This window comes from Erigeron canadensis, chromosome 5 (genome assembly GCF_010389155.1).
Source record: "Erigeron canadensis isolate Cc75 chromosome 5, C_canadensis_v1, whole genome shotgun sequence".
NCBI lineage: Eukaryota > Viridiplantae > Streptophyta > Magnoliopsida > Asterales > Asteraceae > Erigeron > Erigeron canadensis.
In genome coordinates, this window is record NC_057765.1 from 42,138,914 (window position 1) to 42,158,620 (window position 19,707).

Here is a 19,707-nt window from a genome sequence, read left to right on the forward strand (position 1 = left end):
ATCAATTAATATATTGAAAACTTTTACTCAACATTTTGTTTTTCTTTTATTTTTTTTTTGGTTTTATTGCACAAACTAAAAGTATGTAATAAATATTGCAAACTTTTTAATTCGTTCTTTTTAGTTTTTTCGCACAAACATTATTTTTTTTCTTCAAATTATTTCTTGAGTTTTCATACTTTTTTCTTTTGAATTATTAAGTTGGTTCAACACAAATAAATTAGCGTAACGAAAGTGTATCAAAATGACAATTAAAACCCGCAAAACGGGACCAAACCTTCCTAGTTGTTTTTAAAGCTAAAATCCTATTTCATCTCGTGTGTATAAAGAAATCAAACAAAGGCACAAAACACAGTTACACGCAGTCATGCACGTACTCCTATTCTTTTATGAACATCATCATCATCGTTATCCAAACATCAAATCCTAAACCGTCTAAAGACTGCAATAACCAAACGGATCGAAATATATAACGATCTAAAAGTCTAAAACAATTAAGCTATCTCCGGCAACCCAACAAACTCCGGCGACATAGCCATCTCCGGTGACCCAGCCTACCCCGGCGAACCTTCAGATCCACTTTCAACCGGCCATATCCAGTGACAAAACCATATCCGGTGACAAAGACATCTCTAGCGACTTTTAGATCTACTTCTCTTCAGCCATTCGACCATTTTTTCCGGCGACATCTTCAGCCAGTTGACCGGTTCGATACGGGTTTAAAGCGGTCCGGTTCACCCTTGGTCGCCCGGTTCAGTACGGTTTGATCCGGTTCACGTTCAGCGAATAGATCGGTAACTATCAACCGGATTTTGTCATATTTCCGGTCGAACCGTGGTCGATCGGTCCGACCGGCCGGTTTAAAAACATTGCTTTCAGGAACTTGAGCCCCGCCCCTAGCTCCAACTGAACTACCACCGTCCAACCGCCGGTCTGCTCCATCTGTACGTCTCGTGGCCTCCCACGCTGTATTTTTAACATTTTTAAATTATGTATTTTAGTTTATTTATTTTCTTTTTATACTAATTAAGTTGGATTTTGTTTATATGGACTTGTATTGCATTTTATTTGATTTTTTAGTTAGTTTTCATCATAAGTAGTGATTCTAGAATTTGATATTTTTAAACAGTAATCATTTAGTTATGTGTTAATTGCATGGAACCGTATCCAACTTTTTTATCCTCTTTTTTTTTGTTGTTGTATTATTGCTGTTTTTTTTTTCAATCTTTCTGTTTTTTGCAGTATTTTTTTGCTGCTGTTTAACTGCTGTTTTTATTTCCTGGTAAATTGCCTGTTTAAAAGCTGTATTTTTTAGGCTTTTTTTGTTGTTGTGTATTGCTGCTGTTTTTTTGTAGTAAATTAGCTGCTAGAAGCTATATTATTTGCTCTTTTATTAGTTTTTTTAAGCTGTTTAAAACTTAATTTTCGTTGCTATTTTAAGCTGTATTATTGCTATTAATGTGCAGAATTTCGTAACTGTTTTGAGACTACTTCGAGCCTTGGAGGCTATTACGTTACAGTTTCACTGCTTGTTTTGCTACTTTTTAATGGCTCTTGTGATGCTCATCCATCATCTAGTAAGTTCTTTTTGCCCCCACTAAAACAAATTCCTGGATCCTCTCTGGTTTTAATATCGTCGTTGTATGTACCTGACCAAATAAATACACATAAACATGTGATGTGCCATTGGAAGTGGTTATACGTACAATAACAATATTTGAATAATTATATACGCACAATAGACCTATTTAAAGTATGATACATACTATTGTATATTTTATGGACAATAGTTTGATACATTTCTAAGCAGTAACTACAATCGAAGGACAACCATTAAATTAAGTTTCTATTTTTTTTACTGCATTTGTTTTTTAAAATTTAGGTACCTTTAACTTAGGAAGACTTGCGTGAAAGTTGAGATGCATGGGCAAGTGTCATCTTTACCTTCAGAAACTTATCAATTGGGGCGCTTACCGCTGTTATTTTACAACGACCAGAAACATCATATATCCTGCATCAAAGCCACCTCCAGAGAAATATCTAAATCTTTGCTCAAAGGGCCTTATCAATGAAGCATTCAAGACCTTCAGTTCATACATATATTCCGACCCGTCGCTATACTCTTACCTCATTAAAGCATGCATACAAATCCACTCACTTTCACTTATTCAGCAACTTCATTCGTTGATAATCACATCTGGGTGTTCTGGCACTCGGTTTGTTATGAATCATCTACTCAATGCGTACGTGAAGTTTGGTCAGTTACCGATTGCAGGCTTGTTGTATGATGTAATGCCTAAGAAAAATATAATGTCATGTAACATTTTGATTGGTGGGTTTGTGCAAAGTGGGGATTTGGGTAAGTCAGTTAAAGTATTTGATGAAATGCCTGAGAGAAATATTGCGACGTGGAATGCCATGATTGCGGGTTTTACTGAGTTTCAACGTAATGAGGAGGCTTTGAGGCTTTTCTCGGAAATGCATGGGTTGGGGTTTTGTCCGGATGAATTTACTCTTGGCAGGTGAGATTTGTTACCAATGTCAAAGAATACTTTTGAGGTGGAATTATGACCCATTTACTTATGAATGGTTCAGTTTGTGGTGGAATTATGACCCACATGGATAAGTAAACTAATAAGGAAAAATGATCAAATAGGTTAAACGGGGAAGAGTTGCCAAAAGTAAATTAAGTGCACTGAACCGATCATTTTAACTAAATCATTTTTGAAATAAATTGACTTTATAATTGTATATGTCACTCTTACTATCCGTAAAATGTTATTTGGGGTCAATCCAGCCCATTTTAACCCATTACAAAGTTGATCTATCTCACCTAGTCACCTATATTCACTTTTTCACTTATAGAATCATTGTTCTCCCAGTTGGGAAATTTTGGGTTTTGTTTTCAACTATCTTATGTCAGAATTTGTTTTTGGTAGTGTTCTTCGAGGTTGTGCTGGTTTGAGGAGTTTAATTGTAGGCCGGCAGGTTCACACCTATGCGGTTAAATTTGGAGTTGAAATCAATGTGGTTGTCAGCAGTTCACTTGCTCACATGTACATCAAGTCTGGAAGTTTAAAAGAAGGAGAGAAGGTGTTCAAATCCATGCCAGCTCATAGTGTAGCTTTTTACAATACGCTTATCACAGGTATAGCCCAAAGTGGATGCTCCGAGGAAGCTTTAAATCAATACTACCTAATGAAAGTGGCTGGATTTAGACCTGACAAAATTACGTTTGTAACTGTGCTCAGTTCGTGTTCTCAGTTAGCAACACTTGGACAAGGTCAACAGATTCATGCGGAAGCAATAAAATCCGGTACCACTTCATCAGTTTCTGTTCTTAGTTCATTGGTTAGCATGTATTCAAGATGTGGATGTTTAAAAGATTCTATGAAAGCATTTTCTGAAACTGAAGTTCCTGATGTTGTCCTATGGAGTTCAATGATCGCAGCTTATGGATTTCACGGAATGGGAAAAGAGGCCATTAAATTATTTGATCGAATGGAGAAAGAAAAATTGGAAGCGAATGACATTACTTTCTTGAGCTTACTTTATGCTTGTAGTCATTGTGGATTGAAAGAACAGGGGATTCGAATTTTTGATTTGATGACAAATAAATATGGACTGGAGCCTCAACTAGAACACTACACTTGTTTAGTAGACCTCCTTGGGCGTTCAGGCAGTTTGGAGGAAGCAGAAGCTGCTATCAGATCTATGCCCTTGAACGTGAAGGCAGATTCTATTATATGGAAGACATTATTATCTGCTTGCAGAATATACAAAAATGCTGACATGGCAATTAGAATTGCTGAAGAAGTCTTACGGGTGGATCCTCATGACTCCGCATCATATATTCTACTTTCTAACATACAGGCCTCTGCTAAACGATGGCAAAATATGTCTGATTTTAGGAAGACAATGCGGGACATGAGAGTGAAAAAGGAGCCTGGTGTAAGCTGGTTTGAGATGAGGAACCAGGTTCATCGGTTCTGTATGAGCGATAAATCACATCCAGACTCAAATAAAATCGCTATTTATTTAAAGAAGTTGATAGCAGAGATGAAATTGTTGGGTTATAAGCCTGATTATGGATCTACTATTCATGATACAGATCTTGTGGAAAAGGAAGATGATTTGGTCCATCATAGTGAGAAATTGGCTATTGCTTTTGCTCTTATGAACACACCAGATTGTGTCCCTATCAGGGTTATGAAAAATTTACGAGTGTGTAATGATTGCCATGTAGCGATCAAGTATATATCTGCAGTTAAGAACCGGGAGATTGTTTTACGAGATACTAGTAGATTTCATCATTTTAGGAATGGTCAATGTTCATGTGGAGATTTTTGGTAAGAACATGTTATATTAGTCAGTCATTTCATTTTTACATTTGCATGATTTGAAGCACGTATCTCATGTTTCAAGTTAACCTTGCCAGAGCTCTCAATTCTATTGCAGTACAATCTGCTTATTGTTGAAGGCTTTGACGCTTTGTCCAGTTAGTTTGGATTTTTAATATATTTCATTTCTTAAAGCTACATGTGGTTTAGGGAACCAAAACTGATGAAAATGGGAGGTAAATTTATGTAAAGTGCAAGTCATTGTTGTTCTAACAACCATTAACAAATTATGCAATCCTAACCTCTTGCTAATTACACAATTAATATTAGATAGAGGCCTTAGACTTTTTGTTAGTTTATTATAGTAGTTATATAATAATGACAATTGGAATTTGCCACCAAGTTTTTGTTGAAGAGACTTTTAACGCGTTACTTATCATCAAAGCTTATACATAGATTGCGTTTAGAATGTTTATGACACAAAACAGTAATCTAACTTCACGTTAATTTATTGACTGGTCTAACATCATTCTTTATATAAATAATAATAATACGTACATGTTAAGTTCAATTTTCATTATTTATTATCTCTTTTTTTCTTTCTTCTTATTATTTATTTTAAATTTTTATGTATATTAAATAAAGACATCTAAATATGATTTGGCTTATACAAGCTTTTTACATCAAATATTTTTACTAAAATAACAACACCACTACCATCTCTGTCATTGTCGCCGCCACCATGTATTGAATTCCAAAAATCTCAATGTAGGTAACATCCTTTCAAATTTTATTTTAATATCAACATACAATACTTGTTTAATAGACCAAAACTTGTTATGATGTTATGTCCTTATAGATTAATACAACTAAGCATTTCTTGTTGCTATTCAAACAAAATTTGAGAGCAAGTTGCATATTGGTACTCTTGGGTACGTGGAACAAAACATGAAAATACACTTGGGCAGGAGATCGACCTGTTTTGGGGGTCTGGGATAAGGACGACCTGTTGATACAATCACTAACTTATTATGGCATCCAACATTAATCGTTTACTTCTTGTGTTAAACATTTGATTAATGACAACTAGGCAGTTCAAAACATTTATTTGCATGCATGACTGGCCAGTTAACATCTCTTCTAAATTATCTACTACTTACCTTGAAAATCGTCTAACACTAATTTCTTTGTTTTTTTTTTTTTTTATGTTAAAATGTAGTGTGAAGCATAATTTTGCGTGTAAATTTTACGAAAACTTAGAATATAAAGTCAACTAGCAAAAAATTAGGGTTACAAATTAATCTAATTACCAACTTGGAGCTGTCGGTGAAGTAGAGTACATATTAAGCGTAATAGTTGTAGATCATTTATTAATCGGATAAGTCACACTAAATCCCTTCAAAGTTCTGTTTATATGTTTTATTCTGCATTTTGCAAAATGTTACGAGTATTTTTTTTCTTTACAACAAATGTTAGCTGTAATTAAACACCAGTATCTGAATTTAAACAATTGAACCCGAGACCTCCAACAAATAACCCACCAGACCAAAAATTCATACGAGTCACATAATTAGTCACTCATAAGACTTGGTAACTATTAGAATATGAACACATAAATAACCATATAATCACGAGTAAGCGCAACGGAATAAATCGAAACATATATGTAATCAAATTAATTAACAAAGACTAGAATTGAGTCGTGTACCTTATGCAAGCTCCAATAAAAATAATAATAACAAGATTATTATTAATGCTTAGGGTTTAAAGCAAAACCCCTCTACGATCGCACACTAGACACCCCAAACAACGTATGCTAGTACTCGATCACAAACCAAACAAACCTTTTGCTTGAACCTTCAACTTCAAAGTCGAAACCCCTCAAAGAGAAGAAGGAATTTCGGCCACTTCAAAGTAAGGAAGAAAAAGGAGAGAATTTGCTTATGTGAAAAAGTATATGAAAAACCAAGAATTAAGCCTCTATTTATAGAGCTTAATTAGGGTTAACATATCTTGGAAAATAAGCAACATAAAGGCTTAAAAAGGCCTCCATATTGTCGTCCCCCTACATGGACTTTAGGTCCAAGTCCATTTTTCGATTTTCACATTTTAATCCTCCTCTCTAATCAATTAAATATAACTAACCCTTTAATTATGTTTAATTAATCATTTCGTGATCAAACTAATCAATATATTACTTTAATATATCAATTAATATTATCGAGTTACCGTGTCATTTCATATGACCCCGTAGGCTTAAATTATTCCCGGACATGCGATTTATAATAAAATGATCACACTCCAACAGTAACCACACTTGCTAAATCACTCGGATATTGACATTGCCAATTTCGGGGTTGTATTGGCTAAAGCAATGTTCTTACGACCTCGATCGCAAGAAGAAATCATAACCCTGTTTTTCGAGATTTCATTTACTTATGTGGGTGATTTTCATACCTTAGGTCCGTTACAAAGTCCGTCTTTAATTAAACCTTAAATTGACTAAAGTTACTAACATGGAGTCGGATGAATTTATATCTTACACATAATGGGGGGAAATTGTAAATGTTATGATATATATATATATATATATATATAATTACTAAAACAGTAGTTAATTGAATGATTTTAAAGGTTCTACAATTCAAACCTATCTTATAATAATGCCATGTAGGATTATAGCTTATGTGTCATCCTCATACATTTTTTACAATATATTTTAACTTTGAACTCTATAATATAGAACAAAATAATAGAATAAAAATAAAATATGATTATATATAAAAAATAAAGATAAAATAGAAAAAATAAAAAAGTAAAAGAGGGGAACAAATCGTCATATCTATCTATGTTATTATATATAACCAAAAATAATATTAATAGTAATAATAATAAAGTTAGATAGTCACATTAAAATATTTTTTAAAAAACTCATATCAAAATAAAAACCGTATAGAATAACATAGATCCTTTACATTTAATTTTATTTTGGCAAAAATATTTTGTACGAATATTATCAAATCATTTATTAATTCAATTCAATATACACCATATAAAAATTTGGGTCACCTAGCTAACCATGTACAATTGTGCATGATTATCATAAATTTTCATCTAAAAGCTGAAAAATCATCCGTGTCATTTTTTATTGTTAATATATCCTCTTAAAATTGATTTACACGGCCACAAAAAAGCACCGCAGTTATATATCTACTACTATACCTTCTCCGGTCCGCTTCTTCTCTTGGATCTTCTAAACAAAAGGGTGTGTTTTATTTTATATGTTGTGTTTTTTATCTTTGTTAACATATTGTTGTATAATATTTCAATTTTATATGAAGTTGTATTTTTTTTATCTTCTATATTGCAGGCCTTCACAATCGTTTGCATTCCCACTTATTTACTTTATCTGAGGTATGATCCTTTTTTTATACATGTTCACTAATCGAAAATAACTTGGAAAATAAATGTTATAATTATATAGTTGGTTATTAGACCTTACAATTATGATCTACCGTCGATTAGATTAATATACTTGTGCTTAATGAACTATACGGTAATAATTAATACAATAAGTATTCATTTTTTATTTTCTTTATAATGGTTTATGCAGTAACTTTTTAATCAAATTGAAGCAAATAAAAAAACTTTAAATCTGCCGCGCATCGCGCGGGTCAAAAACCTAGTATATATATATACTCCTTATTAAAGATTATACACCCCTCCATGTTACCAAAATGCCACATGCGAAATTACCAAAATGTCCTTAATAAACACCCCACCTTGGAAGGTTTTTATAAATTAACAAATTTGCCCTTAATGAATTAATTTACATCCTAAACCCTTATCTTGCTAATTTACATTCTAAGTCCTTATCTTATAAAATAGTTCTATTATCTTAACATCAACTTACACCACTCGACACCAATTGTCGATGTTATCACCACGCGTCACCAACCCCACTATACCGTCGTCGCCGTTACCGGCGCCGCATTGCGCGGGTATCATGCTTGTGTGTGTATATATATATATATAGGTGAGATATTTTGAGACCACCTCTTATTTTAGGACAAACTAGGACCATTGATTTTTGTACACCATCATCATCTACTACGATATACAAGACTTTTTTGTAAAAACACGAAGACTTTCCAGCGACGGGCCCATAGAAAAATCATGTGACTTACACATAAGTTACGAAAATCAATGGTCCTTTTTTGGACTTTCTTTAATTGGTCTCAAATTATCTTTCCCATATATATATATATATATATATATATTGGATATTGTAGTGTAATTATATTAAATTGTTTGACCAATTAAGTCATAATAACATTTCATATATGAGTTTAGTGATACAGAGTATATATAATTTAAATCTTGATCCCTTTATACTCATCTTCAAATAATATCCACATATATAACCAATTAATACCAACTTTTTTGAACAATGATCGATCATAGGCTCAAAACCCGCTCAACATAAATACGCGTATTTTTTTCTTCTTCTTCCCGGTTTCAAAATAACGTACATCACACTATGAGACAGTACATATATACATTTGAATATATATATTTAGTGTCCCTTGGAAAGTAAGCAAGAGGCAAGTAAGGCCAGTAGTATATATATATGTGGTTGCATGTTCCCAATGAAGCATGCATATCAACCTTTAATTTGCAATTGAGAGCTAGCTTAGTTAACTATAATCAAAAACCAAAAGGAAAATAAAGATGATGAGAGAAGATGAAAAGTTTGTATGTTTTTCCATTCTCGCATTGATTGCATTTGGAATGGTGATTGGTGACGCTGAGGCGGCAATAGGATTGCCACCTGAGGCTGCACCATTGATCCGCCATTTTTATAAGGTGCACAATACATGTGCCAACGTTGAGCCATTTGTTCGGCATCAGGTGGGACTCGTGTATGCTAATGACAGAACAGTTGCTCCAAAGCTCATCAAGCTTCTATATGCAGATTGCATGATCAATGTATGTACTCTCACTCTTAATTTGAAAACACAACCTTCAAACTAATATGTATGTTTTTGTATATGTAAACGTATATATCTTTACGAGTATGCATATAACACAATCATACATCTATATGGTATGAGCTTCATGTTTTGTGTATGAGAATCAGTGGATTTGGTACCCAGTTGTTAATAATGACACACAGAGCTTGTTAAGAAAATATTAATTCGCCAACTTAACCTAAACTTTTCCATCGTTGGGGGGGAGCCACATTGAGATCATAGGGGGGTCGACCGACTAGTAAGGGTATTTATCAACTTTTGATATCACAAAATACTGTATTTAAATTTTATTTTTTTTTAAAAAAACATTGCATGCCCCCCTCGATAATGATTTGGTGGTACCTAAAAGGCTAAAACAAACAAAGCAGAGTATATATATTGTATTTATGAATATTGTAAGCAATTTTGAGGACCATTGAAGAGTTGATGAAGTATTAACTTCCCACTGAAATGGAGGAGTGAAAGAAGGCGTGTTCTGTGGACGAGTCTGCACGCAGTCAACACTTTTCTCCTTTGGGAATTGACCTGACCCGACCACCACTCTATTTTGTTTGTTTTCGCTTCTCCCTGAATTCTCCTTGGCAGTTACTACTATTTTTATTTTATTTTTATATATTTTGTAAAACTGAAAGTACTAGCATTTTTCAAAATATAATACAAGACTGCGATATCAATGCTTATAGAAAAATTTGATTTTAGTCTAGATTCTCCTTTTTTCAGGCAAATGTATCATACCAAAAATAATTAATTGCTTTTGGGTTTTGAAAAAAAAAGCTAACACAGGGACAAAATTACAGGGATGTGACGCCTCTATTCTACTAGATGGACCAAATGCAGAGAAGACATCACCAATTACCCGAGGACTAGGAGGATTTGTGCTTATTGACAAAATCAAGCTAGTCTTGGAAGCACGATGCCCAGGAGCGGTCTCATGTTCAGACATTCTCAACCTTGCAGCCCGTGACGCCATTTATTTCGTAAGCTCTTTTAAACCTGACTATGATATATTTCCATGCATAGTTCTATAAAGGTTGCAGATTACTTCTGATTTTTAGATGAATCAATTTGATGTCAGAACTATATGTTAAATCTTTACAGTCGGGTGGACCATCTTATCCGGTGTTCTTGGGAAGAAGGGACGGCCTAGAATCAAATGCAGCATGGATAGACCTCCCCCCACCTTCAATCTCGTGGGAATCATCTTTGGCATACTTCAAATCTAAAGGTTTAGATGTGCAAGACATGGCTACCCTCTTAGGTAAGCATCCATACTCATGTCCTGTAGAGGGGGCAATCAAATGAACTGTTTTGACCCATTTGCAAACCTCCCTATTTGATGCATCAAATGCTTTCATTGAGAATCTATTTCCCTGAATGAAATAAGTGATATTTTTGTCGAGTAGTGCTCGTTAGTCATTATCTATAACACTTTCTAACCTTGACATGTTGGGCTATTTCAGGAGGACATATGATGGGCAGAGTTCGATGCAGTAACATCCTTGACCGCCTGTACAATTTCAACAATACTGGAAAACCTGACCCCAGTATGGAAGCATCTACACTGAGTTACTTGCGAAACGAATGCCCTCCGAAAGTGAAGCTGGGACAACACAACCCCCTCATAAACTTAAACCCCAGTAACCCCACTCATAGTTTCACCAACTCCTACTACTCGAGAGTGTTAGCCAATAAAGCTGTTCTAGGAGTTGACCAACAGCTACGCTATGGTGGTGACACATATGAGCTAACTGATGAATTTGCTGCAGGGCTTGAAGATTTCAAAGGGGAGTTTGCATATTCAATGAGTCGGATGGGAGGGCTCAAAGTTCTCACAGGAACCAAGGGTCAGATTCGACTCAACTGCCGTATGGTGAACAAGTAGATTCAACACTTTTATCTTCTTTAAGAGCTAATGTGGTCATTATTTCATTAATAAAAGTAGAATTATATTCATCAAAAGAATCAAATTCTATTCCCCTGTTGAAAAGTAAGAAGTGTAAATGTGTAATGAGTTCCTTAATTCTAAGTTTACAAGTTTTGTATGTGACCTAAGCAAGAAACCTTCTATAATTGCCTCAAACTATATGTTTCTACCTCCATCCCTGCCACCTTCAAATATGAGAAAAAAGAGAAAATATGGCACAACAAACTAAGAGACTGATCTCCTGACCTGCAACATGTACAATCATCAGCTTCTGTCAAAACAACGTTTCATAGCTCCAATTCACAATCCTGAAAACAAACAAAACAGTCTAAAGGATCCTTTATATTTATGTTACATACAATCTGCATATTATATTACACACGCAAAATTGTATACATAAGTTCGCTATCAGCTGATATGACATCAGATGCTCAAAAATCTGGTATTCTCAGCCCATATAATAAATCAACTATATAGGCCTATGTTAAATCACTGACCGGTCATTTGATTAAAAAGGAAATTGGTGAAAGGGAGTAAACAGGTTGAATAGCATCCACAATGTAACCAAACTAAATCGCTCTAGTAGAAACGATTGGAGCATCTTTGTAGTAAAATAGTTTAAGGGATCATATATAGCACATTATATATTTATAAAACTCAGAAAAAAATAGAAAATGTGTGTGAAAGTCGACACAACCCATTAACCCAAACTCAGAAAATTAGTTAGCTTGACAAGTATAGATAACAGGAATGACATTTCCTTGTTTTGTGTCATGAAAACTTCTCATATATATCATATTAGTCTCAATCTACAAGTAACATAGGGTACTGGGTACCTTGACTAAAAAACTTATTATAATAAAAAAAATATATATGCAATACAATAACGATTGCTTTTACGCAACTGACATTTTGGAATGCAATTCGACATTCATCTTAATGTTTTCTTCAGGTCTGAAACTAAAAATGATTTCAACTAGAACCAAGATTTTTTTTCCAGGTAAATGAAAATCTTGAAAAAAGAACTCCCAGCAAACATCAGAAGATTGAAATTTATGCACAATAGATCTGTAAGTACCTGACAGAAGTTTGAGCATATTTCAAGTCTATTTGATGATTGTTCAATGGCATAAGCACACTCCTCCAATATAAAGAAAAGCTAAAATCTGTTGCTATGAGACTCAAACAAGAATTCGAAGATGAATGGCATCTAGAAAACTTCAGCACGGATGGAGTTCTAATCACAAACTTGAAGCATAACTAACTAGTCATCGTAAGCAGCAGCGGGGCTTCGATTCTTGATCAGCTAAATTATATAAACTTAAAATCAGATGAAGGATGTATATCTCTAAACCATGGATGGTGACACTCCAAAAGTAAAAGCTTTTAAACAAAAATGAAGTACTTGAAAGAAATTGAAAATCCAGTATAACAACTGCAATTTAAGTATTTGACCAAAAGGGACTTGGTCCCACTGGTATTTAAGTTGATCCATCAACCGTTAGGTTGCAGGTTTTAGTGTCGTAATGGACAAAGTGTAAATATGAGTGGATTTGTAATATTTACCTTTAATAAAAACTGCAATTCGAACAAGAAAGAAAATAAATATAAAAGATAATCATTAAAGATGAATTTTATAATATGCTTAAACCTTGTAGAAGTATTTCTTTCGAAGTTTAATCGCTGTACGTATGCATCTTTTAACCCTAATCTTCAGCAAATTATCGTTAAATATCTGCATCATAAGTGAATCACAATCAGATAAGTGGCATATATCATGTGTAGGCACACAAGATATAAAAGAAAGAAGCTACACGAACACATAATAATCACACATGAAAAGTGAACTAGATATAAATCGCCTGCTTTTATCAGATTTGAGGAGAAAAAGCCGATTAAATTTAAATTATAAAGCATCATTGAAAAGTGAGCCCTAATCCACTTGCCTTTATTAAATCATCAATTGAACGTGTCTCTCTCATGATTTTCTGGCGGTTCAGAATAAGAATTGCTGCCACACAAAATATGGGCAATTCATCATCACCATTTCTGGTCGATGATATAATCGTACATATCTGAAAACGATCATTTTTTGACCACAAGCTTTTTGTCAATCCACAAAAGGGATGGTTTGATGTAGATTTTATTCCATTGTTTACAGAATTTGAGCGCTCTAGATTTCCACTTTTCACTTCTGTGCCACCCTTTGGACCACCATTTTCATTCTCAACTATTTCCTCTCTTTTAGCTGTAGTTGATTCCCTAGGAATTTGTAGGACCAGAAGTTCAGGACAGCTGTTATCCAGATTGAAAGCCAAGGATTCATCAAAATCAGCAGCCCACATCATCTGCTAGCAAAGGTGAGATTAATAAATTTTAAATACTCATCACATGCAGGTATTTGACGATCATTGACATTTTTAAAATTTCATTAATCTGGAGTCTAATGGTCGCCTATGTAAATGAGTTCACAAATATGATTCGGAGGATGTTTTAGGTCAACATGTAAACTCTAACATACTTGATTAGGCTTTGTATTTGTAAACTTCCAGACTAGATAAAAACAAAATTGAAACATAAACCTTAGGGGATTGATCCCGCCCCATTAAATCAGTTTAGGTCAACACATAGCTGCTTAGATGCATTTGAATTACTAGGGTACTTAGCAGTTAGCATCCATGTAGGTCTCTTAAATTCCTTTGGGGGTTATGGTCTATATTTGGGAATCTTTAGGTCATTTTAGCCACATGTGGTTTCAACAAAAACAGTCGATAAAATATATACTCTAGTTAAACATATCAACCAAGAAGAATGCCTACCTCCCACATGCAAAGCACTTCACTGAAAGATAACTCCCGGCGAAAGAGTACCAAAAGCATCCGAAAAGCAAAATGAAGGCTTTCAGCACCTATTTGTGACAGGTGAGCAAACATTTCCCTGTCTACATGTTCTAAGATATGCCAAAGTGCCTCCAGTTGCTTCATTACGCCTGTTGTTCCTTCCATCTTAAAATTTTCACGCTGGATAGGCAGGGAAAATTATATAGGTATTAGTAAGCAGGGTATACACATACTCAAAGAAATAAATTAAATATCAAGTTTAGAAGTACCATTCTCCTTAAAAGCATCTCAAAGCACCAAAAAGCATCGGCATTATCCTCAAAGAGCACAATAAAAGGAGATAACAAATCACTCATACCTGAAATTAGAGTTGCATTAGCTTCATATGCAGCAACTTGTATATTATACCCATATATGCATAAATTAGTAAAAGAAAATTCATAGTGAGAGGGAAAAACTAGAACCTTGACAATATCCTGTTGCAGGATCAATCCAGGCATAAACAGCAAGAATATCTGACATACGAGCTAAATTTTTTGTATCCTCATAAAATTCCAGATGACTATCTGTTCTAACAACATCAACGACTGCGAAAAGAAAAACGAAGAAATGTAACTACCTTATAAAATAGAGAAACTAGAGGTGGCAAATCTGGTCCGTTTACTTGTGAATGGGTTGATTTGGGTTAAGTTTAATCTTAAACAGGTCAAATGGGTATATACAAAAATATAGCTTGACAGGAAAACAATTGAATGGGTTTAATGCGAATCATATTTGACATATCAATAATTTACAAAAACTCATAAAAGTGTTCTAGTCACCCCGACCCAACGCCCCCACTCGTTTGTCCCTGCCAATGACATAACAATTTTGACCCATACCCAAATCGCCTGATCCACCCATTTAACCACCTCTAAAACATCAAGTCCTCAAATATTAATACCATAGTGAAACCTACCTATTTGGTGCAGAGTCCAAAGCCAATCAGACACTCTGTCCTGACTCCTTGTTCTTACATGGGACGTCACCGGGTTCACCCTAGGGATTTCAGGCACATTTGTCTCTTTTTGGATGTCAGCCTTTTCTATTTCATAATCCAAATGGCTAGATCTAGGCTCTTCGATTCTGGAGTTGTTAGTACATGTAGAATTGTTAGATGTCGATACATCCATTACTAGATCTACATTGTTATTAATTTGAAAGTCATACACATGATCATCTTCAAATCTCAGCTTACGCCTTGTAGAATGTCTTTCTTCGTGTGACGTACTTTCAATATTATCATCTAAAGCACTCTTTTCAAATAAATTTGTAACTGGTAAAGGAGGGAAGTCATAAAAACTTGAAGTTCTGTATTGTGATCCATCCCCTTCACTTCTTGACTTTGGGTGACTATCATTGTATGGGGTAGAAGGAATGGAACATGAATCATCATAGGCTGCACAATCGGTGCTTTCTCTTGGATGTGCACATGAGGTTTCTATACAGATATCAGAGCAAGAGGAGAAAGATTCTAATCTTTCAGAAACATCATTAGAAGATTGTTCAAGTTTCCCATCAGATTTCCGTCTCTCATCTTCTTTGGCCATTGTCCTCATATCCATAACTTTTGACCCCACAACATAGGCCAGAGAACCGGTACCTATGCTGGAATGCATTGACTGACATTGCTTAATAAGGTCGTCATAACGTTCCCTGCATGTGAAGGTTTACCAAACAGCAATTAGAGCTATGTAAAATACATTCATAAAAACTATAATACGTGCAAAATATTAAAGTTTGTATGCATCATAAAATAAGCTATGGACATGTGATCATATAATAATATCTTTGTGAAAGTTATGATACCGTGAAATAATTTCAAAATGAAATGCTATATATCACTGAACAGCTTTATAGAAGAGTAGTAACAAAACAATACAATTAACAGAGAATTAATTAGATAGCTCCTGATGTGACTCCAACATCAAAACACTGGTCCCCAATACCAGAATACTATAATCCAAATTTCAAAAAAATCTCGATCCTTATTTCTGATTACAAGGTTAGTTCATATAGCCCTAGAAAATACCATCCAAATTAAGGACACTATATCTGGTAATCAGTAGGAAAAGAAAAACATATTGTGATGAAAGAAAAAACAAAATAATAAAACTGTATCTACGATGAACACATAAGTAACCAGTTAATATGGTATACACAAAAGTATATAGCAGTTAATAGTAAGAGCATGACCTCCTTGCAGTCCTTAACCTTCTCCTGTAATCAGCGGTACTGCCCAAACTATAACAGCCCAGAAGGAACTCCCACACTTCAGGTCTTATAGATGGATCTACCCCCTGCTAAAACAATAGATATACGTTAGGACAATAATGATCAGATCGCCTGTCTGGTCATCAAAAGAACATGTACGATAGCATATTTGATTATTTAACTGACACAAAAATAGCCATGTTTGAATTTAATCATGTTATAGGATATATATGGAGCTAATTACTGTAGAATCCTTAAGGGGTTTCCCAAGGGTTATATATATGTATGTATAAAGAGGGTCAACGGAGAGGGATTTCAGTTCATGCTAGCAGGGAATAGTCGAGCCTTTGGATCTGACTATGCAGCCTAACTTGTATTCCTGTGGCGATTTCTGAACTCTTCCCTGGCCATTCCAAGATGTTTACCAAGGAAGGTTCAAACTCGGGTCTCTTTTTGAGACCTTCGGAACACCTTACCACTAGACCAGCTTGGAGACGGTTGAAGCAAGTATGATATATGTGCTTTACAGATTTAACAAAAACAAGGTCTATGAGTTACGAAACAAAATAACATATGAGTGAAACCATTGAGTTGCTTCACGAACATAATGCAAAACAAGCAGAAATAAAATAAGGGTACAATTCATTTAGAATGACAACCACCTGAATGTAGAAGAGATGTGGAATAACATAAAAAACAATAAAAAACATACCCCCAACATAATCAATTTCAGTGCTTTCTGAAAACCGAAAACCTTTCCATCAGTGTCAAATGTTGTTTGCCACTTCTCTGGTTTAAGCATTTTGTTTATCTGTGCAATTAACAGAAGAAAGGAGAGAGAACATCAGAAGCCAAGTCATGGGTAGCAACATAACTACAATAAAACCAGTAAAAATATAAAATTTGATCAATATTGGCTGTTATGTACTAGCAAGTCTTAGATTTATATAACAAATGTAGAACATGCCGATAGGACGTACATAGCTAAAAAGCCAACATAAAAAGAAGGCGAAGACACTCTTTTCATGCCAATTGGTTAATATCTTTTCTAACTGTCTGATCCCCAGAACTCAATGTTAAAAATTGTTGGACCTTTTTCCCGAAACTTAACGAATCCATCCATCGTGTAAATCTCTCATTCATTCATTCATATAGACACGAGATTAATCAAAGATGAAATGATATATGGTAAAAGAGACTCTTCTCTCAATATATACAATATCTAGCACTACCAGCCTTCTTTTAGAAATTAGAACCCTAAATCCAATCAACGGTCACAATCATTTCAAAGCCTAATATTTCAGCTGAGACTAAAAAAACACTCAACTACAAACAACATGGTTCATAAGAACTCTTTCAAAGCCTAACATTTCAGCTGAGACTAAAAAAACACTCAACTACAAACAACATGGTTCATAAGAATTCTTTCAAAGCCTAACATTTCAGCTGAGACTAAAAAAACACTCGACTACAATCAACATGGATCATAAGAATTCCTTCTACTTTTACTAACAATTACAATTCACACAAAACATAGAAACTCACAACTTCAATCCTTGTCTGCATATTTAATCATCAATAAAGAGGCACCAAAAACATATGCAATAGCAAAAGAGAATGTTTCGAGTCTTACAGTAGCAACAACCTTTATAGGCGACTGATGAAGACACGGCTCTCCAATATCCCGAACCATAGAACCAACGCGGTGTAAATTCACTGTACCACCCTTTCCACATATCCATTGCTTATGGTCTCCATCAAACGACATCGTAACACCCTCACACAACTCAACTTCCCCACTTCAATATCTATATACCAAAAATCAAATCAAATATCTTTTTAACATACAAAGAACAACACACAAACGGTAACCCACCAAACAAGTAGCTAATCATACAAAATTATCAAAATAAAAACCAACCCCACATCAAAAAAACAAGAAAGATCATAACTTTATACATAAGTCACAACTTTTACATGAATCTTGGAAAAACCCTAATCTTGAAAACAGATCATTTGATGGGAAATGAATTATTAAAATTAAATAACATGATGATAGATATAGATATATGATATATACCTGAAGATGGATACAGATGAGTGCAAGTATAAAGATCTCTGGTGGTGATGAGATAGAAGAAGCTCCGTCTCCATCAACTCAACAAACAAACAAAGACCGTTTCTTTCGTTTTCGCCTTGATTTTGTATTTCCTTTTTTAATTAACTACTTACTTATTAGTGGGTTTCTTTTTTAACTGCAGTTATTAGTGTGTTATTAATTTATTTATGGAAAATGTCAATGTTAAATGTATATATAATAAACATGTTAAATATTTATTATTTGTTAAATATTCATCGAGAATAGTTTATATCTACAATTGGTATTATTAAATAAATCAAAAAACGAAATTAAAAATTGAAGATGATGGTCGTAATAAACGACAAAATCATCGGATCCTCTGGAAGACTTAAGTACGGGTGATTACGAGGTAAAAATAAATAAAAGGATATTTGAAAAAAATTATAGTTTTAAAGATAGTTTAAAATGACAATAGTACAAGTTTATCTAAAAAATAATTCAATCTCTTGATTCAACTTTAAATCATATCTTACTTTATCGACCATAGAACTTAATTCATATTCGATGAAGATGATAAATGATTATTTTAAATATATTAATAACTAATATAAATGAAATAATTAGGTTCTTTCTTGAGGAGAAATTGTTGGTGTTGCCTCTTTCTTGAGGCACGTTATGAAAATTACGACGGGGATGTGACAAAGTGGAGTCGAGTTGGCGTGTGGCCATATGTGTACATAAAAATGAAAATGTTAAAAAAAATGTTGTTGGCATATATGTCAAACGAGCTTTCTTGTGAAGATATAGTTGATATGGCACTCATGGCAATTTATTTTGTTAATTACGTTCATGACCTTTCATTTTTTTTTTGAGGTATTATGACATATTCCATATCCACTGAGTTATATATCTATATACTCGGATTGACATGTAATGCAAGTTTTCGACTATGAATATCAATTTGAAATATATAAAAGCTATCAAACAGGCCTACTAAGTGGACCCACTAACAAATCTACCAAGTGGACCTATAGATTTACCATGGTTCTATATCTTCGCGGTACAAGATACAAATAATGCGAAGTAAACATATACACAGGTCCAAGGTCGTGACCCTCTTTACCTCTACTTCTCGAATCTACCAACCAGGTTTAGATTCAGGTCTACCAAAGGTATACTTACGGGCCTACTAAATTTGCAAATCGACTATATGCACATACCTCGACTACATTTATAA

The 19,707-nt window shown here is 34.2% G+C and overlaps 3 protein-coding genes across 7 annotated transcripts; 2 read left to right on the top strand and 1 right to left on the bottom strand.

Moving 5' to 3' along the window:
• Positions 1-307: 307 nt before the first annotated feature.
• Positions 308-4,376, top strand: LOC122598809 (pentatricopeptide repeat-containing protein At2g41080). Its single transcript, XM_043771296.1, has 4 exons — positions 308-944; positions 1,467-1,577; positions 1,883-2,522; positions 2,940-4,376. Exons 3-4 carry the CDS (start codon positions 1,924-1,926, stop codon positions 4,351-4,353), a joined length of 2,013 nt encoding a protein of 670 aa, XP_043627231.1. The 5' UTR covers positions 308-944; positions 1,467-1,577; positions 1,883-1,923; the 3' UTR covers positions 4,354-4,376.
• Positions 4,377-9,071: 4,695 nt separating this feature from the next.
• On the top strand, positions 9,072-11,256 carry LOC122601841 (probable peroxidase 26). Its single transcript, XM_043774576.1, has 4 exons — positions 9,072-9,329; positions 10,171-10,350; positions 10,472-10,631; positions 10,834-11,256. Exons 1-4 carry the CDS (start codon positions 9,072-9,074, stop codon positions 11,253-11,255), a joined length of 1,020 nt encoding a protein of 339 aa, XP_043630511.1. The 3' UTR covers position 11,256.
• A 66-nt stretch (positions 11,257-11,322) lies between these two features.
• Positions 11,323-18,578, bottom strand: LOC122599863 (rab GTPase-activating protein 22-like). 5 transcript variants are annotated; one of them, XM_043772458.1, is made up of 13 exons: positions 18,471-18,578; positions 18,024-18,198; positions 17,103-17,201; positions 16,373-16,479; positions 15,347-15,832; positions 15,096-15,262; positions 14,602-14,724; positions 14,407-14,495; positions 14,117-14,317; positions 13,244-13,645; positions 12,949-13,032; positions 12,376-12,603; positions 11,323-11,605 (listed from the first exon to the last, which is right to left on the bottom strand). In XM_043772458.1, the coding sequence occupies exons 2-12, from the start codon at positions 18,156-18,158 to the stop codon at positions 12,562-12,564; spliced, it is 1,935 nt and encodes a 644-aa protein (XP_043628393.1). In that variant the 5' UTR covers positions 18,159-18,198; positions 18,471-18,578; the 3' UTR covers positions 11,323-11,605; positions 12,376-12,561. The 5 variants fall into 5 exon arrangements, with proteins under 5 accessions (XP_043628393.1, XP_043628391.1, XP_043628390.1 ...); XM_043772456.1 differs by having other exon boundaries at positions 15,096-15,832; positions 16,373-16,476; positions 18,036-18,198; XM_043772455.1 differs by having other exon boundaries at positions 15,096-15,832; positions 18,036-18,198.
• Between the last annotated feature and the right edge of the window lie 1,129 nt (positions 18,579-19,707).

Coding starts and splice junctions, on each gene's coding strand:
- LOC122598809 (XM_043771296.1), top strand. CDS start 1,924: ATGGGCAAGTGTCATCTTTACCTTCAGAAACTTATCAATTGGGGCGCT. Junction 2,523..2,939: donor GATGAATTTACTCTTGGCAG/GTGAGATTTGTT, acceptor TGTTTTTGGTAG/TGTTCTTCGAGGTTGTGCTG.
- LOC122601841 (XM_043774576.1), top strand. CDS start 9,072: ATGATGAGAGAAGATGAAAAGTTTGTATGTTTTTCCATTCTCGCATTG. Junction 9,330..10,170: donor ATGCAGATTGCATGATCAAT/GTATGTACTCTC, acceptor ACAAAATTACAG/GGATGTGACGCCTCTATTCT. Junction 10,632..10,833: donor AGACATGGCTACCCTCTTAG/GTAAGCATCCAT, acceptor GGGCTATTTCAG/GAGGACATATGATGGGCAGA.
- LOC122599863 (XM_043772453.1), bottom strand. CDS start 18,158: ATGTCGTTTGATGGAGACCATAAGCAATGGATATGTGGAAAGGGTGGT. Junction 15,833..16,372: donor AGGTTAAGGACTGCAAGGAG/GTCATGCTCTTA, acceptor CTTCACATGCAG/GGAACGTTATGACGACCTTA. Junction 14,318..14,406: donor AGATGCTTTTAAGGAGAATG/GTACTTCTAAAC, acceptor CTGCCTATCCAG/CGTGAAAATTTTAAGATGGA.